The 27,751-nt window shown below is 29.4% G+C and overlaps 1 protein-coding gene across 1 annotated transcript in view; it reads left to right on the top strand.

The window, feature by feature from the left end:
- The window catches only part of LOC148232783 (multiple PDZ domain protein-like), a 243,705-nt gene that overhangs the window by 46,096 nt on the left and 169,858 nt on the right, over positions 1–27,751 (top strand). The window contains exons 4-6 of the mRNA XM_088191080.1: positions 10,633–10,767; positions 15,405–15,560; positions 26,430–26,624. Of these exons, the coding sequence (XP_088047206.1) occupies positions 10,633–10,767; positions 15,405–15,560; positions 26,430–26,624 (486 nt within the window). The remainder of the gene's footprint in view (positions 1–10,632; positions 10,768–15,404; positions 15,561–26,429; positions 26,625–27,751) is intronic.

Here is a 27,751-nt window from a genome sequence, read left to right as displayed (position 1 = left end):
TTAGGAAAAAAAATTATTCATATTTAAGGACAATTTACAAAAATACAGTACAAAAGATTTTTTATAATATGTACATATTTAATAAATAATAGGAGTACCTAATGCATGTTTTATTTTGTTTTCTCCAATATATGTATTTATTATATATGTAGTAGCATTTTATTCTTACATATCCTTTGATACTAAGCATAATATAATTTTGTTTGACTTATGCGGTTTATTGAACTTTCCATTTAAATCACCATTATGAGATATTATAAGATATTGTTTTCAAAATCAGGATAGACAGAATCGTTTGACCCGTTAACTTCCAGCCTCGTAGTTTCAATTATAATTTGCACATCACACATCTCATCTTCGGGCCGTTGCATCGATAAAATCTCGAGATGAGGTCACGTGCACACGCCCTATCATAAAAATACTGGGACACATACATATACACACTTTTGTCTATCTGGATGCTTGCGTATCTATCTCGGTGTTCTTATTTTTACATTTTCCGTTTCCATAATCATGTGTCCCCATTTTTCACTGTTTTTCAAACATAACCCACCCACGTCTAGCTTCCCTTACCCACGCTATATTATAGTGTGTGTTGCTCCTACCCTAACGTAAAGGCCTGTTCACATTGTGAGCAAAGTATATTTATTAATTTTTTGAGTGTTGGCGATTATTGATGTAATTTTTTAACGTTTGTGAAACCTAGGGGGTGATGCCTTTGTAGCCATTGAGACGCAGGGTGGAATCTAGTTATAGTTTTAATACATTATATTTACATAAATGGCGAGATGTTTTCTCCGAGCGGTGGTGGAGAAGTTAGCGCAGGGATGATGTCCGTGGAAGATGCCAGCAGTTTCTCTTTGGGGAAATGGAGAAAGAGCAATGGTATATTTCCCACAATTTGAGGGTAAACATAAAATCTTTGTTTTCATCTTATCAATGTCTTTTTAGACTATGTAGCCATTGACGGTGTATAAATTTGGCAATAATAATATTGAGCCCGATTGCTTGAAGACGATATTTTACACGTATGAAAAAAGCTTTGAATTCGCTTAACTTTTATTTTTTACAATGTAAGAAGTTACATAAAATTTTATTATTATTATGGTATTTTTGTCAAAAAAAAATGTTTTTACATTACATATACAGTTTCTTCAAATCAGATATAAAGATATATATCTGGATACTTTTGTGTGTTTATTATTTACTCTCACAGTAACATTTTACTATACAGGTTAATGATTATACGACCGTCTCTGTCGTCTAAAATTAATGTATTTAGAATCTCAATTAATTCAATGAGTTCAAAGTGGCGTTTGAATTAAAGGGAGTATAATATATAGTACTCTCAGGTAAAGTATCCGGTTTTTGAGTCAAATTTGTTTTCGGCTCGTCCTTTTATCGCTTTCCTAAATACCATTACAATAACACGAAATCCATTGAGATCATAGGTTCGTTCGTTTTTTGTGTGAGTGTGTGAAGGGGCCCTAAGCTAGGCTAACCCATTCCATTGCGACCCTTTCCACCCAACCTGCCTCACCGTTTTCTGCACTAAACTTTCGCTGGAGCTTTTATTGCCTCCGTTGTCGGCTTTAGGACGAATTCAACAAGCGATGCCATTGGTTGGTTATCGCTGGCGCCGTTTAATTAAAACGGAGCCTATCCCCCTTTGTGAGACAAACGACGATCGAGTCTTACTAATTACGATATACCTGTATGTATATGTATGCACATATGTATGTGTGTGTGGGTTCTTTATTTGTGTTTACCTGCTAATTGTGATGGTCCAATTTTCATCTGCGCTTTGTTTAAAGTCTAAATTAAAACGGTAGCAATTATAAACTGTGTCGATGTTGGGATATAAAATGTGATTACATACACATTCATATGTATGTATATACAGCTTCTATAATAAGTAACAAGTACTTTTGGTTGAGTGTTGTTAATGAAATATATTTTTAGAACATAGTGGTTTTGATAATGGAGTAATTCAATAATCAGTTTCGAAGTTAATTTATTTTGTGTTACATAACGTGAAACTTTTTTGAAATAAATAGTTTTTAACGTAGATTATAGTCGATAATATTTTATTATCTTATGATTTACAGTTAATGCTTGTTATGTCTGTATTATTTAAAAATAAAATATAAATTTATGCAAGCACCGGTATGATAGACAGTCGTTTAAGTAGGTGCCTTTTACCTGAAAAGACCTGAGTTCAAATCCTATATGGAGTCTAGTGTTTTTTTTTTAAATTTACTGTAAGTTCTGGGAGATCTAAATTAGTAATTATTATTATAATCCGATTAATCACTATAGATAAGGTTTTCCTAAATTTTTTTTTCATACATTTAATATTAATTTTAAAATATCGCATTGATTTATTTTCGAAAGATTTATATCATTGATTTGCATTTTTAATTAAATTTTGTTGCACATATGTGTTTTAAAAATTTAAAACTTTTTTTTATACTCTCAATGATGTAAGGTAATAAAATTTATAATATTTATTTGTTACAACAATAACAAAGTATATTTTTCATATTTCTTTACTAAAGTAAATAATATATAAATAAAATTTGATTTAAAAAAACACCCGTAAACATATATTAATTATATAGTCTATATATAACCTATGTTTAGTTATTACAAGAAAAACAAATAGCATGGCATTATTTTACAATTAAAATTTTTTTTTTTAAAAACTTGTACTTCGTGCATTTTTTTCGAATATGTTTTTATTTTAATATATTATATTTATTGATTATTGATAATATTTAACACTAATGTTTAGTGAACCATATTATATAAAAATATATCTCAATGGAGATACATTTTGTGTTTGTAAAACCTGATTTTGTTTTTACTTCGCCAGCCAACCCTATCATTAAAAATAGCGCGGTCATTTATCTTTTACATAACAATATTACTGGATACTGCTAGGTATAATATACAACATATTCATAAAAAATGTTATAATTTTTTTAGTATATTGTTGATAAGGAATTTCTGAATGTCTATTAACCGATAGCTTATTGCGAATAAGCTAGGATCGTGGGAAGGGGGAAGAGGTGCACCGCCCCGGGCGGCTCTTGCTTGGGGGTGACATTTTTGCGATGGAAGGACCGTTCATGTTTTGTAGTTTTTCAACTTAATGCGATTAAAATATATATTTATATTTAATATGAATGCGCTAAAATATATATTTTATGACCCGGCCAAATTATATACATATTTTTGGGCGGCTTTAAAATTAAGCTAGTTACACCAGATCTTTCCATTGTTTGTTCAAGTTGAGCACATGCTATAAAAATAATGAAATACCTCATAACCGTTAACATATTTCATCAAACTTGAAAACTGTTTTTAGCATTTTTTATATGCATATGCTTATACATATGTGAAGGGTGTAGCGTAGCTGCCTGCCTCAAAAAGTTTTAGCATATTGAAGGCATACATTAAGCTACAGATTTTTTGAAAGGTTAGTTTTTATATTATATATGGGGGAGGGGAAGAGAAAAGTTAAGCATCGCCCCAGGTGGCACAAATCCTAACTACGTCACTGATGATATGGCTGGTCTTTTCTTGGTGATTACTGACAAATCTATCTATATAAATGAACAAAATATTTTCTAGAACATAAGTTAATGAATATCAAACAACTTGAATTATACATTAATCAGACAATATCAGTCAGATAAAAATTTGCAATGATATGCGAAATAGTAGCTATTGCGCATATCATACTATGGCTACAAGAGACTTATTAGTTGCAAAATATTTAGCTGGTCTAAGATGGGTTTAATCAGGGTAAAATCTATCCAGATATTTGATATCTGTCTACGTTATACATGGAGTATTTCTTACGTATCTATTTTACATCCGCTACTGTCGCTATGGCATTAACGGATCTCAGGTTACGAATACCTGTCAGTCCATCCGTGAATAGGATCCGGATATTTCATTAACTTGTCCGTATTGTCTGAAATGTGAGTCATTAAAACGAACCCCCAGCGAAGGGTCGCGCATTCACGTACCTTCTTTGAATCAACATCAAATTTCGACGCGGCGATAAAGAAAAAATGTAGACCTTAAAAAGTAAATGAACATTTTTGTCTTAAGGCTTACCTTATAAATTTTGTGAATATAAATTATGCTAATTTTAGCCTAGCTGGTTAGGTTAAGATAATAATTATTTTTAATTTCAGGGGTAGAAAATTATTTAAAATACCATCAATTTTGCTTCTTGCTTTTTTTCCCAAGCCCTTTCGCCACATTGACCTTGGCTCAACTAGATATTAATATCGTGCTAACTTACACTTAAATAAAAACGCGTCCAAGCTATGACTTCTAAGTAATGTTTGACCTATTTCACAAGATTTTTACGTCTATTTATGGCTACGGACGAGACACGGGTCCATCACTATACCCCTGAGACAAAAGTAAAGTCGAAGCAAAGAAAACACTTGCTTCCCCTTTCCACACAACCAGACTCCTTTTTATACTAAACCTTGAAAAAATGTTGTTTGAAAATAAAAATGTATTGTTGGTATTTTTACTTATATTGTGTGAACAAATAAGCTCTGATTTTTTTCATAATATAGAATCATTTTTGAGAAAAATAAATCTCAGTTTCTATAACGATCATGTAACATAAAAGCTTGTAAAATTTCTTAGCTAAAATGATACACACGAATAAACCTCAAGTGCCAATTAACCCAGCATTAATTAAACGGGGTGTATATTTTATATCAAACTCATTCTTTTCAATTTATTTTTCTTGTTAATATTTAAATAATTTTATTTTGTGTATATTTTTAGAAATATTTTTAAATATCCTTTGTGCCATCTATTGTGTTCTGTAAACACAATTTATTTAGTAAATAAGTTTATTATTTAATTTATTTTGACCTTGGGATATAAACAATATTCGTGGCTCAAAGTAAAACTTACATTAAGCTAATTTTATAAATCTCTGTTATACGTATTTATTTGTATAACAGAGATTTATATGATAGATGTCGGTACCTCACTGTCGTGAGGTACCGTAGCTAGTTTATTTATATATCTGTGACAATTAAACTATTATATTTCGATAAAGTTTACAATAATGTAACAAAATATTCACTTACATATACTTTAACTAGATAATGTATGCTTTCACTAGCGAGTGTGTGAACTTTTTGACGTGAGCTAGTTACATCGTAAACAAAAATTTTCCAGAGCGAATATGAACTTTATAAATAACTCTCTGCAACGAATCTATTTAAATTATATAGATTGCCAACAAGGCTTATATATTGTCAATAAAAAAATCCTTAATTACAATAAATATATAATTATAAAAATATATATCAAAAAAAAAAATCATATTAAATAGTTACATTGTTTATGTATTCTTAAACTGATGTGATTTGTCAGTACATATATTATCTAGTTAATGTAAGCATTTTCGAAATTTACACTTTGCCTGTATCATATAAATACAATTCATTTTGTAAATAGCTATATATAACAAAGACCATCATAAGTTGACGGATATTAATTATTCGCAAATAGTTAATTATACAAAGTGATGCGTCGAAAAATAGTCCACTAACGTAGTAGGAAAATTTTTTAAACAAGCTGTTAAAGCTCAAGGTCAGCAATATACTGTATTGTCAATGTGAATTATACGTATTGGATTGCCTACCATTGTATACTTGCATTGTCCGTTAATAACAAAGGAATTCCGACCACTTGTATGTATTTTTTACACATATTTAAGAAGTCATTGCATTTTAAAAAATATATTTAGGTCTTTTAAAAGTTATATATTTTATTAAAAAAAAATAAGAAGCAGATTTCCGTCGATGAGTCACCCTATATCTCTATTTTACTTGAAGCGGTTTACGTGATTCACGTAGTCGATATTTATTTATATCAAGATTTGCACTAAATTTTCACTAAGGATTTACTTTTTTACTATATTGTAAAGAAAATTAATATTATTTTGACGTGTTTTATCTACAGTTTCATGTATTTTTATAATTGTTTATATTTAGTGAAAAAAATTTTTCACTTACATATATCGATCAGGCGCGTACGGTGAGATACATTCCTTTTCGTTCGTTCGAGAGTAAATAAGACACATTTTTATCATAACATATGTATATTATTTTATTGGTTAAAAAATTATATTGTGTTTTCACTATTATTATAAAGTAGGACATTGATCAATCAACATCATTTATATTTTAAAATATGCACTAAATATACGGCAGGTACAGTGATATACATTACTTTTCGCTCGCTCGCGAGTTAAGTGACGAGAGTGAGTGAAAGATAAGGGCGTGCGTTACATGTGTTCCGCACGCCCACTTCTTCTCGTTCACTCTCGTCACTTAACACGCGAACGAGCGAAAAGCCTGATATCGATACGCTTCATTATTTTTACCGCTTTTAATTTATATTTTTACTAGATCAATATCTTTAAGTCATGATTGATATCTGGTGACTGATTGACTTTAAAATTTATGAGAAAATTATAGTGGTCCATATCCGAAAAAAAATTGAGAAAAAGGGCAAGCTTACGTGATTTATTATTTCTGCTTAATTTTATATCTTTAGATGTAAATTTACATTTGCAAAAATAAAACAATTTATATATCATAATATTCCATTTTTAATGTAATGTAACCAATAACCGCTAACTAGTAAAGCAGTTTTGTAGAAGTAGTGTCGTGAGTACGCTATGTTCGCGTTTATATATTCTTATGTAGATAAGAAACGTGCTTTTGTTCTTTTCTACTCTCTACCCTCAAGCCAATGCGATGATTTGGGGCAGAAACAGATTTGATGTTGCGGTCTAATAGTTGTCTTAAAAATATATTATTTCTCGTAGCGTTTATATTTTAAACAGATGGAGATTTGCCAAAACTGTAGCGAAATCTAAGTATTTTTTAATACCATTATTTAAATAATATAAATTATTCTTAACTTCGTTTTTAAACACTGTTTTTATAACTACATTTTAGTTTAAATAATCAGTTTTTTAAAAAGTATTTTTAATTCAGATTCTGTTTTTTATTACGAAGTATCATATTCAATTTTTATAAATAGATCTTCTATGGGACTCGAACCCACGACATTTGAACTGTTATTCCAGAATCTTACAAACTACGCTATTTCAGTCTTAATGTACAATTTATAATATAAAATCGTTATATAATTATTTATAGAAAAATAAAAAATATTGTCAATTAATATATTATACACCAAAAAGGAAATAAACAATTTATATTTTGTTACTATGGAGTCTCAATTTATATTAACATTTTCTTTAAATATAAGTATGTTTTTGATATGAAAAAAGCTATACTTACTAAAGCTATTGTTTTTATAATAACGTATTAGGTCAAATTGCAAGTTAAAAAAATATTTATATTTAGCTTATTAGAAATGACTTGATGCTGTTTTTTTATTTTAAAATTTATTAAATTTTTCTAAATAATTCTCCTATAGGACTCGAACCCATGGTCTTTGAACAATTAGTTCAGAATTTTACGGATTACGCTATTTTAGTCTTAATGTAAAATTTACAATATAAAATCGTTATGTAATTATTTATAGAAAAATAAAAAATATTGTCAACTAATATATTATATACCATAAAGGAAGTAAGCAATCTATATTGAGAAGAATATATATTTTTCACCATGCGCCCCAATTTATATTCATATTTTATTTAACTATAAATACATTTTTGCTTCTGCAGGCCTAATTAATAGTGAAATTTGTTTTAAAGCTGCTAATTAGTTTAAAAATAAAAATCTAGACAAGTATAAATGGCCGAGGATGAGGGGAAGGCATGGTTCAGGTGCTTGAGAAAAAATATAAAAATTAACGTTGCGTGGCTTAATAATTTTTAGTTTTTGATCAAAAAAATCATATAATTATTTTAAAATTTAAAATAATTGTATGATAATTATATGAACAGTTTCTCAAATAATATCAACAATTTTTTTTGTACAGTTATTTCAAAAATATAAATAATTTGTTGCTGGTTATAATTTAAGAAAAAAAATTAAAACCTTTTACAATTTAAGCAAAAAAAGTGATTTTTTGAGTACATTTCACTGAAGGTCTGGAAACATTGATATGTTCTCTTTAGCCTCTAAACCTCTAAAGCAATATGTCCGTTGGCATTTTGTGTTTGTATTTAAATATAAGGTTATTTTTTATTGTAGTCATCAATACACGAATTCTGGTATTCAAGGCTAACATGCATTTTTTAAGATTAGTCTAAAAAAGTGTATTATATTATACTTTTATAGCTTTATTTTGAATGATTTGAAATTTCAAAAAAAAATCTTATTTATTAAAATTTTATATTTTATAATTAGCATTCTCTTTTTATTAAAAATCAGTCTAAGGGCCGCAATGGCGGAAAGCTCTTTAGAGAGAAGTACCAAAATATGTTCATTAAATTGAAGGCAAAGTCCAGCTGTAAATCCAGGTATTTAACGCTTGTTTTTTATTTTATGTTCTCATAATTTTGAAGAGGTAATGGCAGAGTTTAGTGAAAATGTTTTTTTCTATTTCGATTCGGTTGATTTTAATTTTTCTCCTCTCAAAGTATTTATTAAAGTTTTAAATTTTATTTTTATAATTTAGGACCGTAAGCGATTAATAAAATCAGTGTACGTATTATCGTTCGTATTGTAGATAAAGAGAAACGGCCAAAAAAAACTTTCCAGCTAGAATTTTACGCGGTATCGAGTGTTAATTAGTGTTCATTAGTCGACAAGCACTAGTGGAACAAACAACACGGGTTTCGTTCACGTCGTTCCACGGGCACTAACCTTTTCTGCCTTTGGAAGACGGTGACAAATTGCGCAATACTTAAATGCAGGTCGATGTTGTCGATAATTGTAGTTGTAGTAAATGATACAAGTAGTGTGGAACTCCACAGGGTTCTATTTTGGGTCTTTTATTATTTAATCTATACATAAATCCTATGTAAACTTGCAGGTAGGATTAAACCGTATGCTAATGATACAGTGCTAATATTTAACTCTAAAACATACGAAGGTATACAAAAAAAGAAACAGAGTGATTTGATCCATATTAGTGAATGAATATGATTAAACAAATTAAATATTAATAAAAAAGAAAATAAATAATTCTCTTATTACAAAAAGTAATATTAAAAAACTTTTAGGTCTAATTTTAAATAAAAAAAATTTATTACCATATTGATTATATAATAAAAAAATATTACCAATATCAAAAATATCCATTTTATTGGTATACAAAACATGCTTTAGTATTGTAAACTTCGTTTACATGTAATAATCTTCAGAAAAAAACTGATTGCGAACAATTTTAATCAGCGTGGTCCAAAATTGAATTCGTCAGGCGGTTTTAATTCGAAGACGAAAATTTGTCGCATTACAAAGTTGCAGAACGCTCTTGGGGACGACAGGGCCGGATTTCTCTTTGAATCGTCGCCAGGGTGTTTTTTTGGGGTGGCTGCTGAAAACTTGATAAACCCCGAGGGCGACGTCTTCCCGGAGGTGTGTTTGTTTTGCCCCCCGTGCGTGTAAGTGTGTTTGCTCCGGTGAAAGAGAAGAGGTCTCGCGAACAAACAACGCACGTTTCCAGGACGAAGGACGTGACCATTTTCGTGGCCGAAACCGCAAAAGAGTTGGGACACTCGGACGTAAAGAAGGAAAAAATTTCATCGCTCCGAGCAGCGTTTGACCTTATTAAAAAAAGTTCATTTTGCCCGAAAAGGCAAAAAAAAACGAACCGAACCAGTGGCGAAATGAACAAATATTTTTGCATCTTTTTTTTTTATTGTTATATATCTTAATGAATTTATTTTGTTAAATATTGGGCTAAAATAGGGTTTTCCAACTTTTCATGCCATTGAACATTTAAATCCTTAAATTTTAACGAAACACCTTGTTTATTTTGCAGGGTAGGTAATAAACATTTTTTGTCATGTAACGCGGTGGAACGGTGTTTCGGCACCTTTTTTTACGGTATTTTTACTGTTTTAAAAGCAATTGTTACTGAATACACGTGCGTAGCGATTGACAATCTGGGGAACATTTTATTTATTTATTTTTACGTAAATATGACAGCATTATTTTCATTTTCCTTATTTTTAAATGTAAAATATTCACCCTAAGTTTAAAAATGACCGCCTGTCCCACAAAAAAATCTAAAATAATAACTAAAACGATGACAGAAAATATGGAAATATTGCAAGGTAATGATTCTGAATAATCTTAGGCTGATCTTGAGCAAGGCCGTGCTCAAAGTGATTGGTCGGAATGATGAACGTTAATTGACGGATCGGCAAAGTAAAACGCGACAAAAAATTGCAAAGCCTACGACCATGGAAGTCATTTACGTGTAGAATCTTTACTTGCTCTCGGAAGTGATTCCGAAATTTTTATTGGAAAACCAAAGAAGCAGCCGCTTCCCTCTTCACACTGTGTTTAAACAAAGCTACAAGGACATTATGACACTAGGCTGTACTTTTTACATTATTCTGTTATTTTATTTATAAGCGATTACAACCTCCTTTGTTTTATCTACAAAATGTTAAAAAATGCTCATTTATTTACATTATTTTAACAGGTTAACAGCGAATGGGCGCAGGTAGAGGTCATCGAGCTGCAGAACGACGGCGGCGGTCTGGCCTTCGGTATAATCGGAGGACGCAGTACTGGTGTCGTTGTCAAGACCATCCTGCCGGGAGGAGTAGCCGACAGAGTGAGTATAAATACTAAATTTTATAACATATCTATGCCATATATAGTGCCATCGATAGTTTTTAATTGAAAGCACTCCGTCACGACATTCTACAAACTGACTCACTGTTGCTAATCTACCGTTCACTATAACAAGCATTTAAACAGTGAAACCTCTTCTGTTTCTCATAATGGTACTATTATCTGTAATGCGCATGTCAATTGTGTGTGTTTGACAATCAAGTATTAACGACGCATTTTGTCACGCAAAATGATGACAAAAAAATTGCTTTGAACTTAAGTTGATCATAAAATGCAGTAAATTTGTGCAAATAAAAATACAGGCTATTGATAGGATTGCTATAAAATATATGTTTATAAATGGTATAAGCGATTATAAGAAAGCCATGAAGACCTGAAAAATATAGAAAAATTATGAGAAAATTGCTTAAAAACATTAGTAAGAAAATTGTTTAAACACCAAGTATATAATTACACTAAAATGAGTAGCAGGAAAATTTGTTTTAAAACTGTGGAATTTTTAATAGTCACTCATGACATATAATTACTTCAACGGCTGACAAATAAAAACAGGTGACGAGTCACGTGTGTATAATTTTTAAATAAAAACAAAGGTCATCCCTACGAAAGCGTCCTGAAGGGATGAGAGAAAAAAATCACGCTAAGTTCGGGCAATTGATAAGGTTCTCCATAATGTTTTATTCGATTATAACGGAATTATATATTTACTATCAGGTCTTATGGTTTGTAAGGACTTTTGGCAACATGCTGTGTAAGATTTAAAATTTAATTTTGTTCTCGTGATTTCTTCTCCAACGTAGGCAGAATAATTCACAACCACAATAAAATAATCCGTGGCATTTTGACAGTGAAATTTTACTTTTCATTTGGTGTGAGAGTCTCGGTTCATATGATTTTTTGTCAACGAATAGTTCATTTTATGATCGACAAAAATCGCCGAGTGAGTTAAGCACTATAAAAAATAGGGCATTTCAAAAATTTCTTACGGATTTGTTAAAGTATATTTTATCTAAAGGAGACTAGTTAAATTGTGATTTTAGTTTGCGATGCGGCGTCAAGGATGCTCGGTTTTATTATGCGGAGCGCGTACACTTTAATAATTTATTGTTGATTCGCGTCTTAAACGATATTTTTATTCTATTTCTTGGAAACAAAGAAAAGCGAAGCACTTCTTACTACCATTTTGCAAGGAGTGTTAAGACACAATTCATTGTATTCTCAGTGTAGTGAAACTGTGGGGCGGTATCAACAATCAGTGCTAGGTAACTTTTGGCTGCAAGCTAAAGAGTACCATATATTTCTATGGCATAAAAAATAGTGCGTAGCTCTAATTGTAAAAAAATCAAATTTATCTAAAAGATTTGTTTTTAACTTTCATGAGTATTCGAATGTATTGCAGCTGGCAATTTTTAGTTTATTTACTGTTTATGATCGTGACATAACTAGCCGTACTTCTTGTGGTACGTTTACACCACTTTGGAGACCACTACTTTCGAGAGTCGTGATCACGTCCCGTGTTATTACACGAGCAATGCAGCTTCTTAATGAGCTTGTCAAACATAAGTATGTTATAAATATTTTATGATATAATAATAAAGCATTGGTAAAATTTAGTAATGATATTCAGATTTGTAATACAAATAAATATTTTAATTAATATTTGATTATTTATTGTATAATAATTAATACTCTTAGTGCGTTGTAGCTTATTTATTTTTGCTATAGATTTATACTACCTATAGAATTCGATCGTAAACATACTTTATTAATAAACTGGACAATATTTCTAAAGACATCTCCATCTCTTAAAAAACGCTTACAATATTTTACTATGTATATTCAAACACTAATAATATTTAGAAAATAAATCATATTTTAGCAAGGTGCGTTACTACACGCCATAAGTACTTTATAACGGTTCCCGGAAGATATATTATACTTCATTCGAATCAAAACTAAGCCCCTGTCTTTTCGAGATTTAAATGAGAAAGCGACGAAGCTCGCAAAGCTCGCGAAAGCTTGTTACGGCAAAAGTTCCAGGAGTAAATTAACATAGGTTTTCTGAGAAACAATTTTAACTTTCCAACTATTTACACGGGCGACCCGTAAAAATGGTAATGAATCCCCACAATGCTTCTAGCATCTGAAGCTCTGAGACTTAACGAACTTCGGACGTCAGACCAGACCGGTTTTTCATCGTCTAAACAATCGAGATGATTGATGGTGACGGAGTACACGTAGACTAAATTGCAAATTAGTTTAGCTCTTTGAACTTAGTAACACAGTATTTGCACTTAATATAAAATAGTGAGACTACACTAAATTTTTAATCAGTATTTTAAATAATAATTTATATGCAGAACTACAAAATTAGTGGTAATGATGAGCATTACAGTAAGTGCGTGATCGTGATTAGTTGACATAAAAAATCATATGTGCTTCTGCAATGTTTTTTCATTATTATTAAATCAAGTGTATCAGTAATTAAATTTCTTACGACTGTATATTAAGGGATGATACCAGACTTTAAATAAATTAACACTGTTAAATAAATATTTTAATGCTTTAAGAAATGCTTACTATCTTGTTTTACAAATTTAAATGTTATTCATGGCTCTTAATCTGATCTTGTACGCATTTCGTTTATATCAAATATACATTTATAGACCCTACCATTTAGTACCGAATTCGGTCTGGTTAACACCAGTTTTCTGCCGATTTTTGGGCTTAATTGCCCATTAGGCGTATCTGTTTGTGTTTTCGCACCGAATTTGTATTAAAATTATTGCAGTGTGTTCGAGCGTGGTGGATTAGCGATTTGAGAGCGTCCAAAACCCGAGTGCCTAACTCTAATCCTTTCAAAGCATCAATTGTGCACACCTACTTCGGATTATTAAACTGTGCAGGAGAGGGGTTTAAAGGCAGTTTAATCTGAGCATGATTATCCTAGGTATGATATTTGGATTTAGACAAGAAATTAGCATTACGATCTAAAACTCACATACACGCACACCGACTTATCAGCTCATAAATTCGTCTCGTCTCTTAATATAAATTTATGTTTCAATATCATAACGAAATTTCTGAAACCGATTTAATTAAGGTGCTTTCACCATTTATATATTTTCACCAGTCTACGTAGAGTTTTATCCAATTTCACTAACTGCAAAATCAAATTTAATATTGTATGGAGCTGTTAAGCTGTCACTGTTACTTCATTTAGATCTGAGAGACGATTACTTACTCCAATTAACTTGTCATGTATAATGAGTTAATTTAGTCGTTATTTACTAATTATAACTCGTCACCAAACAGATAAGTTATTTATATCTACATATGATATCTAATTGTGTTGTGGGTAGAATTACCAGCCAACCGCAAATTTATCGATTCTAATTTGTATTGCCTTACTGCTTCAGTTCTTTAACCGGTCTATTTATGGAATTTGCTGGTTTATGTCGTATTTAAAAAAAATAATCATTGAGTACTCACGTTTCATGAAGCGCTTTGTGCACATTTATTTCTGGTAAAAATTGTGAAATCGTGGTAAAAGCGCTCCATCATCGTCAATTTGAAGAGTAGTAAGTGAAATATAATTTTGGGCTGGAAAATGTTAGCTAGCAAATTTGTTCTAAAACCATTTTTTTATGGCCAACGTACTTTTTTGTGGAAGAGAACTTTACGTGCTTTTTCGAAATTGACTCTTTGAGTTGTGATTATTGAGATTCTCATGATTTTTTAAAAATATAAGACGTGTCGTTTATTTATTTTAAAAATGCTTAGATTTTTTAATGCTATTTTGTGGCAGTTCTCTGTATTTAAGATGACCACTGGACTACAGCATTATACTCGAAAAGAGCAATAAATAGAATCTTGACATTCAATTGGAGTTGACGTGCTTTTTTAGTCTTTGCTCTTTTTGATTTTTTCAGTGCGATTGGATTTTTATGTTGATATCAAAATACTTGGATATCAAACACAGAATACGTGTCCAATAGGGACAGACATAATTAAAAACATTTTTTTATGCCGTATCTTTAATTTTATAAATATACTGGATATTTTCTGATCTTCCTGTATATGTATATCTTCCGGCGACCGTTATAAAGTTTTTACATAAAGCTTTAAAGTTATGATATAAACATACTTTTTTATAATACGTCCTCTCGACAAAGCTTGTCTTGTGCCATACATCCCTTCAAGTGCAGCTAATCTTGAACGACAGTTTTGACATTCAACTTTCCATATTATCATTTTCTCCTAGCTCGGGTCAATTCCGCAAGTTTTTTCAACATGACGTGACACAGATATGTTTGCTCTACTTTCAAACTTTTTCCAAGTTTTTTATTTTATTTTACAAGATACGTGTTAGGGCAGAACAATATAAGATACACTACAACCTATGTTTGATATTTCTCCCCATGAGTTATTTAATAAAAAAATTCTAATCGTTGATTAATAATAAATAAAATTGAATTAAGACTCTTCATTGTATAATAGTTTATTTTCAAAAAGTCAACAGTAGTAACGTTTTTCTCGATCTTAACCTCAATTTCCTCATTCAGCGTCGCGTGCGGTCACAGCTGCGGACTACAACCACTGTTTTCTGTTTTCCAGGATGGCCGTCTGCAGAGCGGAGACCACATCCTGCGAATCGGCGAGGTGAGCATGCGCGGTCTTGGCTGTGAGCAAGCGGCAGCCGTGCTGCGCCAGTGTGGTGTGCGCGTGCGTCTGCTCGTGGCACGACCCGCCGACCCTGCGCCTGACTACCGGGTACGTAAACAAACCAAATATCTTTTCAACTAAGATGAAAATCAAAAAAGTACTGCCGTCATTAAATTTCATAGATCTAAATATACAAAAATCACTGCTCTGATTAACATATTCATGAATAAATAAAGGAGTTGTATACAATCAATTATTATTTTATAGGTAACTCTATGAATTAATATTAAAGTACAAATGTGTTTTTTTTTAATAATATATATTAGTAGACGCTATCGCGAAAGTAATACAGTGTGATTTATTCCGCGCGCGATTAGATAAACTAGATCATGGCGCTCATATTACATCCGCTTTTGGTATTTATATGAATTCATGTTAAAACTCAAGAGTAAACAATTACACTAAAAGCAAATGTAATCCATAGCCATTATTATTATAATTTAAACATTTAGATTTTAGGCTTAGAACTTTTCTAATCACTCTGACGCATTCGATCGGGTCAAAGTGGTCAGATATGGGCCTAAAAACTTGACGAAACCCTTCAAAACTTTAGTTTGACTCGCTCTATTTATCTGTCGTGAAAGTTTATTTATGTTTGTGTATTATGTGAATTAATATAATTAAATAATTAAAAAATATATTTTTAGTCAAGTGATAATTTTAAAAGAAACTGCCGAATTCTCTTATAATATATTTTAATTCAATATCTTATCAGATCAATTTATTATTTTTAAAAGTTGTTAGTCCAACATTTTACTGTTCCCCTTCGTACATTTTTCATCGTTCCATTTCCTGAGGTCTGATCGAATCGTTAGCGCCGACCCATTATCCAAATTAGCTTCGAAATATTCGTACCGCCCTTTCGCTCAAAAAATGCGTGTTTTTCGAAATTTTCCCACTCTTTGATAAACGACCCGGTCGTTTTCTGATTTGATCTTCGAAATGTTTATATGATGAAATACGATGCCGATTAGACGCCGTAACGATATTTTTAATTTTACCAAACGTAGATCATGTCAAAAATAGTTGGATTTAACTTAAATATATTTTTTAATTTAATATAAAACATAGTATAAAAATACTGCTTCATCGCTACAAAGCACCGGCTCACACCATAGCATGCTTAATTGCATAAATAATTTATTTTTTAATATACATTTATCAAAGTATTGTATTAGGATGTAATCAATATAAGGCATTAATAACATTATCTTTATATGTAGATTATTATTTTATAAATGCGGAATAATTAAATTATTAAAATAGCAATTAGTAAAACTACAGGATCATACAGTCGTATTATTCGCGAAGCATCCTTACTCCTCTTGCTGTTCCAATTAAGATAAAGCGCTACAATTCAATGCAAAATATATTATAGTGTTTCTTAGTTGAAAATAAATTTAAACTCATATTTTTAAAATTTTCACAATTTCTCCTATTTAAAACATAAATATCAATTTTATTACGCTAAATTATTAGTTATATTTAGAGCAAGTAGTGCAAAAAACGACTGATATTTCTGATTAATACTACGAAAACAAGAGTTTATGACCGACACTAGGAATTGCGATTAGTGAATATTTTGTTAAAACTTCCTTGAACATTTTAAGGTCAAAATTTTTTTTAAATCTAAGGACCAATGACTTAACAGTAATTTTTTTTGTAAAATATAATAATATATGTAAGAATTAAAAAATAATAAAAAATGTAGTAATTATGTACTTATATGTTTTAATTTAATTCAAGTGTTTTGTTATTCTTTGCGTTTTTTTATATCTTAATTATTAACTATAATAAATTCTACACGCATAAATATTGACATATTTTTTTGTAAATTGAATCAAGCAAAATATTTTTCATATGATAGTATGATATTAATACATAGTTGAAATAATATTTATTTTTCATAAGAAATTATGACTTAGTTAAACTAAAAATACATAAAAACAATAATTTATAATTATGATAAAAAATTATATAATTACAAATAAAAAAATATATACTGTTTTTTTTAAATATCTACATTATATATACTAACCTGATGTTTGAATTTCTAGAACACAGAAATGTTACTTTTACTCTCATAGAATTTATAGCTTTTATCAAGAAGATTCATAGCTTCACTTGTTCTGAATTTTTTTTAGCTAAGCCGTTAAAACGCCGTATTTTAAAGCCAAAAGTAAATAATGTTATTTAGCGTCAATAAAATAACTTAATTATTTTGTTGAGCTGACTTTTTTTAGTAGGGAGATATTTATTTTGTTGTGTGATGTGTGGTCTTAATTTGCATAATAAAGTTGATAATTTTTTAGTATAAGAGATACTTCTTTTTGTTGTTCAAGTAGTCGTTATGGTGATCACTTAATTTTGACGTAGGTGGTTAAAACCGCTTACAGTATCTAATCAAATGCTTATCAGAACTAGTATTTTATGATTGTAAATTATTGTTCGTATTGTAAAAATGTTTTATAATCTATTACGATGAATAATTTACTAATCTATATTCTTAAATGTTATACGTAAAATATTTTTTTATTATATATCAAAATATAAAAATTCTCTATACAATATATATAAAAATTTTATTAGGTATATAAATACCTTAAATGATACTTTTTTCTCCAGTAATTCATAATTATTTTAATAATCAATTTTTTAAACTTTTGACATGACGTATGTATTACACAAAGGGCGAAGTTCGCAGTTTTGGAAAGCGGTCTGGATTTATGCGGCTTTCGTGTTGTGTTGTTGTAGCACATAAAAACGTTAACGTTTACGGCTGTATAACGAACGCGTGCCGTATTTTACGCGTTAAAAAGTTTTCACAAGCAAGTCGCGCGAAATCAGTAATCCGACGTCTTGACTGCGAGCGATAATAAATACCGGTGGTTCTCAAAATTTAAATAAATATGTATATTCCCATTGATATTTTGAAATATGTTTTTTTCTGATTTAAATATTCTTATTATTTTATATTCTTATTTTTATAAAATTAAAACTAATAATAAATTGTTATAAATCAGTGACACATATAGTATATACAATTAGTATATTTACCAAATTATTTAAATTAATAAAATAAACGTATTTAAAATGGTCGTTATTAATAGTCGTTAATTACGCCGGGTAGATGCATTGTCTATTGCATGTTTTACGCACAAAAGGGTAGTTTTGTTTTGGTTACTACAAGCGATTAACAGGCGTGCTAATAGTTACGCAATTGTGATATTAAATATTCTCTTATTGTTAATAGCCTTTTGTAAAAATGCGTTGCTATTTCCATTTCATGAGTTTGAAATTGTCATTTAAAAAACTCCCAAAATCTGAATAGTTCGTCTTCAGTTTTTTAATACTTTATGCAGCTAAAATATCTGATTCAAAATTAAGTGCTGGATTTTTTGTGAATAGTCTACTTTATATAATTCTTTAACCATTTAAAGTTCTAAAAGGTTTTCATATATTTAATATATATTACGAATGTTTATTTGTATTGTAAATAAAATTAAATATATTTAAATTACTTAACACAAATTTAACTTATAAATAAACTTACATAAATTTATATTTTTAGTCGACATTGTAATAACTTTATTATGTACAAATTAGTTTAAAAATATGTTAAATATGTACATCAGAAGCAAACAAAGTTTATAATGAAAATATACGTGTTATTTTATTACGTGCCAGACATAGCCCTCCAAGAAAATCTCTTAAAATTACAAAAGTTCGAAGTTTAAGTAATAACACTTATTTTTTAACATTTTCATGAATTATTTATTTATTTAAAGCTTTTTAAATTTAAGTAAACTATATATATTTAAGTGAAAAGTCCTATTTTTTATACCGATTAAAACATATTTAAAAAATGTAATATAAAACAGGACTATTACAAAGCGAAAAAATTATCTCATAGTTTACCACAGTCTAGATTAGGACTATTGCTCTTTATAATATATATTGATGATGTAATTATTATTATAGAAACAATTTAAATACACATGTTTCCAGAAGACATTAAAATTTATTTCATAGGTGATAGTGTTAAAAAGGTTGTAAATAACTTAAATAACGAATTAAGTATAATAGAAAGATGGTTAAAAAATAATGTACTTAAAATAAGTGAGAATATAACTAAATGTATGATTATTATTAATAAAGATGTGGTAGATAATACTATATAATAAGTTATATATAACTTTATTATATAAAAAATTGATAATATAAAATATTTTGAAGTAGATAATTTTTTTTATGAACATTGTAATTAAAATATTATGAAATTATTTATAAATACAAAAATATACAATAATAATATATTGCTCTAGTTAATAAATTAGATAAGACAATGTTACAAAAATTGATTCACAGGAGTATTTGAAATATAAATTGATTCACAAGTTGTAGAAGTCTGATTGAAAGTTTGGAATGGTTAGATATTTAAGAAATTTTTAAGGTGAATGTTTTAGTATTTATATATAAGCTAGAATATATTATGTTACCAGAGAATTTAATAATTATTAATTAATACATATAGATGAACATGCATTTAATAGTAGAAATTAAGATAATTGAAAGATAGATAGATAAAAGAATATGAGTACGGCCAGGGGATTTTTTTTACGGAGGTGTGAATTTGTATAATAATATTCCTAGGACAATCCGCAAAAATAAAACTGTAGCGGGTTTTTTCAATTAAATTAAGAAACATCTTTGTGCATTAAGAAATAAACTATAATATTCGGTTTTTTAATAATTAGATAAATAAAGTAATAAAAATAATATATATGATAAATAAATTCTTGAAAATATTTACGCCCTCTTTGTATTAAATATTGATTAGCTGGCTATACACGCGCGGGCATATCCGACGGATCTATCCGTCGCGAGTGTGTGATGAGAAAAGACACAGATTTGTCTCTCCGTTGTCTGTGCTCAAAACGAACGAATCGGAGCATCCGCACTAGAGTCTCCAATTCGAGTAATCGAGTACTCGATACTCGAGTATACTTGTCTATTTTTCAAGTACTTGATAATCGAGTATTTTGAAAATTACTCGATTAATACTCGAAATTAAAAAATTTTGCAATATTTCAGAAACAAAAATAACTTTAACTCGGTCCGGTAAAGGTTAACGTCTTGCTTTTATTTGGCGTTTATGCCCGAAATCCCGAGTAAGAGCGGTTACTATCAGGTATAATTTTTTCATAGTTCCATAGTTGCATAGTTCCGGTCGTCGGCTATGTTAGTGGGTACGACGGAGAAATTTCTTTTGTGTTTTCTGTTCGACAGTCCCGACTTATCTAATTTAAGGCAATGAACAATATGAAATATCAACAAAAAAAATCTTAGGTTTTATGACTATGCAGTTGTAGCGTAAAGTGTTGTAAATTGTTTATACTGATCCCTCAGCTTAAAATATAAATCAAAACAATTGTGTGTTTTAAAGGCATTTAAAGTAAAGTCAGTTCTTTGCGAACCGTTTAGCTCTAGAGTGAAAGGGATTCACCCAAATACATCTTCGAAGGATATAGATTTAAATTCTTCGCATTAATCAGAAGGAGTAGAATATTGTATATTGTTAAGAAAAAAAATCTATTCAAGAAGAATTACAAAATGCTATTTTGTCAATAGTCGAAGGAAATAAGAGAAAAGTAGAGAAGGGAATGAAAGAAGAGAACACAAAAAGAGAGTTCAAAAAATTTTATATCTATAAAAAGCGAACAGATATAAATTAGAAGCTTTATCCAACGCGTTAATGACAATAAGACCAACATCAACAGCAACGGAAAGGGTTTTTTCCATAACGGGAATAATAAAACCATAGGTTAGCAGTAATATTAAATTCGAGACACTTTTTGCATTATTGTTTTTAAAAAGTATGTTCGTGAAGTTGAAATAATTGTAAAAATTAACATACTAAGTATTTTATTTATTTATTTATATGTGCACGAATTTGAATAATAGCTATTTTGGTACATTTGGTAAATACTCGAAAGTACTCAAGTACTCGAGTATTTTAAAATTTTAATATTCGATACTCGAGTAGTTGATGGTTCGAGTAATTGGAGACTCTAATCCGCACCCATTTTTTGTTAAAATTTGTCCCTTAAATGATTTTATGACCTGGGCTATTTCCACTCGCCTTTATTAATTTGCGCCAAAGTTTCCGCCATCGGTAATAACGTCTAAAATAAGATTTTGTTGATAAGGTTTTATTACTTTATGACAAGTTTTTGCTCTTTTGATTCGTTTAAAATGGACGCGTAAAAGTTTGCGTGTGTGGCAAACTTCGAACAGATTTGTCCTGGTGTCCGTCGGACATATCTGTGCGTGTGTGCTTAGCGAAGTTCCAAAATATATTTATTACTTTACTTATTTAATTTTACTAGATAGCATTGAGCTTTATTAATTTAGGTTTAATTTATAATCGACGCTTTTAAATGGCAAAAAAATAATATTTCAAGGATTTAATTGTCCCATACGCATATATGTATGAGATCAACCAAACAACGGCGTATTTGCTCAGTACCGAAATAAATCACGTCAAATATGAAACCGTAACCCAAATAACGAAATTTCATCATGATATCCATAATACGCAGGGCGTACATACCAAATTACGAATTCCGCTAGAGAGGTTTGTTTGCCTTACACACACATACAGCATCCCTCGAATGAATTATTCCCGTCGCGGGTTCACCTGTTGTTCCGTGCCGAATCACAGGCAACTCAGTCTTGTCACGTGACCCTCAGTCTCTTCATGATCTGAGAGCTCTGAATAACAAATGCCTGTTTTAGTTTTTCGAGTCGTGCACCGCCTGCTGAGTGCGTCGTTTTCACTTTTTTTACAAGGCTTCTTAGCCCTTTGCTACATACAGCACTGGTTCGAATTGCCCATCTACAATTGTTAACTTGTTAAATGATATATATATTTTAAACATGACATTATATAGTATTGATCTGTTAGTATCAATCATTTTTCTCTATTGCTTTTATGCATAACTAAGATCAGTTTAAAAATATTTTATTTAAATCTGTATTTTAATTTATGAATATTGTTAGTTGATAGGAACTTCTTAAAGTGCTTGTTCTCGAGGGCATCCTGAAAGTGACGTTTGAACAGGAGAAGAGGCGGTAGTCTATGGTCGAAGACATCCGTCGTGCAAGTAAGAATGCGGTCGTACTTCTCGACGGCTGTCAGGTCCGCAGGCACCGATCGTGAGATTTCAGACATGCGTGTGCCGTGTTACGCACCACATAAGCATCAAAAATTTTTGATTGCATATTAGTATGTGGTTTAATTTTTTATTTAAACTATTTTGATAATACAATTTATCTAATAGACTACTTCTAAATTATTTTTAAATTAACGATAAATTGTATTTATTGCATTGATTATTTATCAATAAGCAGTGGTTTAAAAACTATTACGTAAAGGATTTAATTCAATGTATAATTACCATTGCATTTAGTCTTTGCTTTAGTCTCAAATATTTATTCAGCGAAATATAATTGCAAATATCGCGAATCACAATGTGATTCAAATTAAGACCCGAGACAAGCAAACAAACCAAGAGGTGAGACTCGCTTAAGTTAATTGACTGATAAGTACTTTGAATGAGATGGTGTCAGAAGACAAGACAATAAAGTCAAAAATATCTGTAAGATCTACTTTTTAAATTTAAAGACACTGATTATTCTTATAAGTTTTACAATATTAAATAATCTATTAAAAATATTAGATTTAAATAATTGTTTTAACATAAATATTTGAAGAAATATAAAGTTTAAGATGTCAGTTTTTTGCTTGACATACATACAAATGTATTTATATTCTTCACAGTTATCATAATTTATGATCATATATTGTTTGGCTTTTATAACCCAAAAAAGCAAAATTATTATTTACTATATATGCTAATATTAAAAAAAATAGTTTGGAATGCAATAATTATTTCTTGTTAATATTATATAATATTTATCGTTGTACGAACAACGACTTGTCCTTAAAATATGGCCCGTGACAGCTTTTTATGTCACCTGAGAAAAATCTGTCCAGATATCAACAACATTATGAAATAGATCTTTACAAAATGTAAATAAAGAGGGCTTAACAAATCAACAAAATATTTTTTTTTTAATTACAAATTAAAATGTTGCTGTAGCTAAAGCCAGTTACTATGTTGCCTAAATTATTGCCAAGAAAGGTTGACTTTTTACTGATGGCAAATGAGTTGACAAATATATTTTGGAAATTGCTGAAAAAAAAAGTAAATTTTTTTAGTGATTTAAGTTCATTTAATAATACAGTTATAAGATCGACAGGAAACTTGAGCAAATGATTTTTAAGTTTAATTATAAGCATATAAGTTCTTAAGAAAATTTTCACTGGCAATCGATGAAAGTACATAAGTGATACTGCTCAATTCCTTGTTTTTGTTCGTGGAACTAATTATAATTTTAAAGTAACTAAAGAACTAGCAGTGTTATAGAGCTCAAAAGTCACTACTATTGATAAAAATATGTTTTTTGAATTTTCTGAAACAATTAACGAGCTTGGACTAATATAAGTATACTACACAACAGTCATTGTGTAGTATACTTATGGAATTAAGTTATAGTGTCCACAGAAAATACCATTAAAATTTGGATTATATTATCGCCAGTTTAAAGGCTTTCTTGAATCAATTGATATCGAATATGGTAATTTATTTTATCACTTGCTTAGTCACAGAAAAATGTTGAAACATTTTTATCAGCTTCGAGAAGAAATTTAAATATTTATGATCGAAAAATAAACCCGTAGCAGAACTTTCTAAATCTAGTTAGTGTTCTTATCTTGCATTTTCAGCTATTAGAACTGAACATTTCAATTTTCTTAAATTAAAATAATAAAGAAAATGAAAACTTGCCCATGGACTTTATTTTTATATTTTAATTTAATTATTTTTTAATGTTGTATAACTTTATGGAAAAATAAGTATTTTTTTAATATTATTTTGTTAATTTTTTGGAAACTAGTAAAATTATAAAGAATTTTTTTTAAAGTATAATTTCAGTTTTTGGAAGTACAGTAGAACCTCAATATAAGTAGTGTGTTAATTTACATTTTTGCATTAGTATGTTTTAATACTTTATTTTAACACTTTTCTATTATTAAATTTTAATAATTTATTTTATATATTTTTTTACATATTATTCGGCTCTTGTGGAATTATTTTTATATCAATTCAAAGACTAAATATTTTTTTATAAAATTAATATTTTTATTTATTTCGTACTTTAAATTTATTGTTATTATTTTCTATAAAAATCGTTTACATTAAAGCGAATTTAAAAATATTTATAATTTTTTTAGTTATATATGTAAATATATTACTTAAGAAAGATCACCGTACATGTACGGCGATACGCTTAAAGAGTTAACATGGTATTGCAAATTTGTATAAACACAAGCAGCGCCTTCTAACTGGCAAAATAAAATGTCTTCTGGGAATTTTATTCCATTTAGTGATGCTGCAAGAGCTAAAAAAAGGTTTTTGTTAGTTTAAAAATGTTTGAAATGACTCTTTTTAGCTCCTGCTAAACGAACAAAAACTCTCAAATGACATATTTTTGACTGAATATTCTCGAGTCGGCCCTGTTAAAATCACCGTTCTCAACAATGTGCTAATCACGCCATATCCCTAACTTTATATCTACAAATCAGTAATAATTTTTTTTTATATATATGATATAATTGTTTTATAACTACCTCATCATTGTTTGAAATCACCTAATATTTTTATTACATTTATGTAAGCTTCAATGACATTGTATTGTGCCGTTTATTTTCCTAATAAAAAAACACATTCCGAAAACTTTCTTTTATAGTATCATATAACGACCTTTCGGCTTTAACGAACACCCCTCACCCGCATTAGTCCGTTTTATTGAAGTTCTACTATACATATATATGTGAACAAGCGCTATTCAAAATTAAACATATATAATCAATGATATGCTCTTAAATTACAGACTCTCATTTAAATTATCTCTTAAGCAATAATTTTAGAATCGACATGCAACCAAAAAAAGCACATCGATTTTTGTTAAATATATTTATAATTTATCTGATTTTTATTAACTATCTATATAAATATTAATATGCATATATTTTATTTTAAATAACATTTACTAGATTTAATTGTACATATGCATGTATTTAAATTTTTTAAATACAATATAGCAAAATATGTATTTTTCGTATTTTGGTCCTATCTGAACCTTATAATATTTAAAAAAAAATATATCCTAAATAGTTTGAGGATCCATGTGTTCACAAACAATAGTCAGTTTCAGATTTAAAGCAATATTATTTTTATAATTTAAATTGTCCAGATAAGGCTGTCAGGATATTTCATATCGATGCAAAGAAATTAGTCCCATGTACTTTTTTAAGGACTATTGTCGCATATCGCAGTGTGACATTGATTATATTCACTCGAAAAAAATGAATTTTTAAGATATAACATATTTATTAGAGTGCACCATTATTATGGCCAAGCATATATATATATATATATATATTCAATAGTGTTAAGCTTAAGCGGTAAAAAAAAGCAAATTGTAAATAAATGTATTAAAATAAAATGTTCAAGTTCGTGTGTGTATTATTTTATTTTTTATATAAATTTATTTGACTGAAATATTTCATGATTAAATTTAAAACGCATTAAATAAGGTATTTCCTTGTAATCTAAGAAGAAAATATGTTTTTACTTTCTCCTGTAAAAAAATGGTCTTGTGATAATGGTTGTTTTTCAAATAAGGTTTTAAATTACGCGGTTGAGAAAAAATATTTTTTTAAATATTCACTTGTCATTTTTATGTATCAAATATTATGTTGCTAAGCTTTTGTTTATCTTTGTGTTACAGTCGCTTGGGGCCAGCAATGCACCTATAGTGCCCACTAAGGTGCTCGGAGACCCCGATGAGCTGGACCGCCACCTGGTGGAATGTGGCTATGCAGAAAGCCTGGCACCACCACCTCCAGAGCCGGCTTTGGTGGACCGATACGAGGATCGCTACGTCTATCGAAGAGGTGGAAGTGGCGTAGACATAGAACTACTGGTGAGTTTATTTTTATATCCCCCAAGCGTATTGATATGGAAAATAACAGCCATCGACAACCATGGCAACTATACTTTAAATATGCAACGGATTTTTTGTTGTATTAAAAAATGTAATATGCCTATTTATTAAAAGACATATAATTCATTATTTTTTTCCTCGCGATGTGGTTCAGAAAGTTTAAAATCATTATTAAAAAAAATCTTTTTAGCGAGAATTTATTTTTTCATATTAAGTCCTGTATTCACTTGTTGCGTATTCGATAACGCGTTGCGTTGATACGCAACAAGTGGAACCTTGCTTTAAAAAAAAAAATGCTCTCTCGTTTCTCTAAAAATTAAAGCATCAGACACAGCGTATGTTATGAGTTTTCCTAGCTAGTAATTAATATAAATATAATTTGAAAGAGCGCAAAAGCATTCGTTGGTTTCACTATTAATTGCAATTAGCAATTTTACGATTTAACTTTTACGCAGTACATAGAAGTGAAAATCGTTTAATTTAAAACGCGAGTGTCGACGTCTAATTAAGCAAAATTGACGGTTAATTATGTCCATCTTTTAACGAGGACGGAGCTTAATTAATTTTCGTTCCGGGATTTTTATCGCGGTATTACGCTTTGAGTTATGAACGCTTAATTGGCTGAGGCAATCGATTAAGGCCTTTTATTGCGTATTGCGTGAAATTATTGATTAAAAAAAATATTATAAATTTTATATTTATATATAAAGTATATTTGTTGTTGAACTGTCAGATTAATAAACTGAACTGATTAAATGTAATGTTGATAGTTGACAAAAATTTATTATACATTTATCTCAGTATTGTATCAGACTCTAGATCTTGTGTAACGCACTAATTATGTTACAGTAATTATGTAATTATGTTAAAAATTACAGGATCATACAGTCGTATTATTCACGGAGCATGCTTACTTTCCTTACTGTTCCATAAAATTCGTCTATTTGAAATACAGCGCTTCATAACTTTAATACAGACTGCCTTCTATTGACGTAAACGATCCAATTTTCATTGCATGTTATAATACGATTTAGAAATAGGTCGCTTTTATTGCGTAAAAAAGCGCATAAAAACTTCGTAATGGTATTATTAGTTTTTATTCAGTT

This window comes from Plectrocnemia conspersa, unplaced genomic scaffold, assembly GCF_051122295.1.
Source record: "Plectrocnemia conspersa isolate PC_06_02 unplaced genomic scaffold, ASM5112229v1 ptg000008l, whole genome shotgun sequence".
Taxonomy (NCBI): Eukaryota; Metazoa; Arthropoda; class Insecta; order Trichoptera; family Polycentropodidae; genus Plectrocnemia; species Plectrocnemia conspersa.
This window is presented reverse-complemented; position numbering and strand designations above follow the sequence as displayed.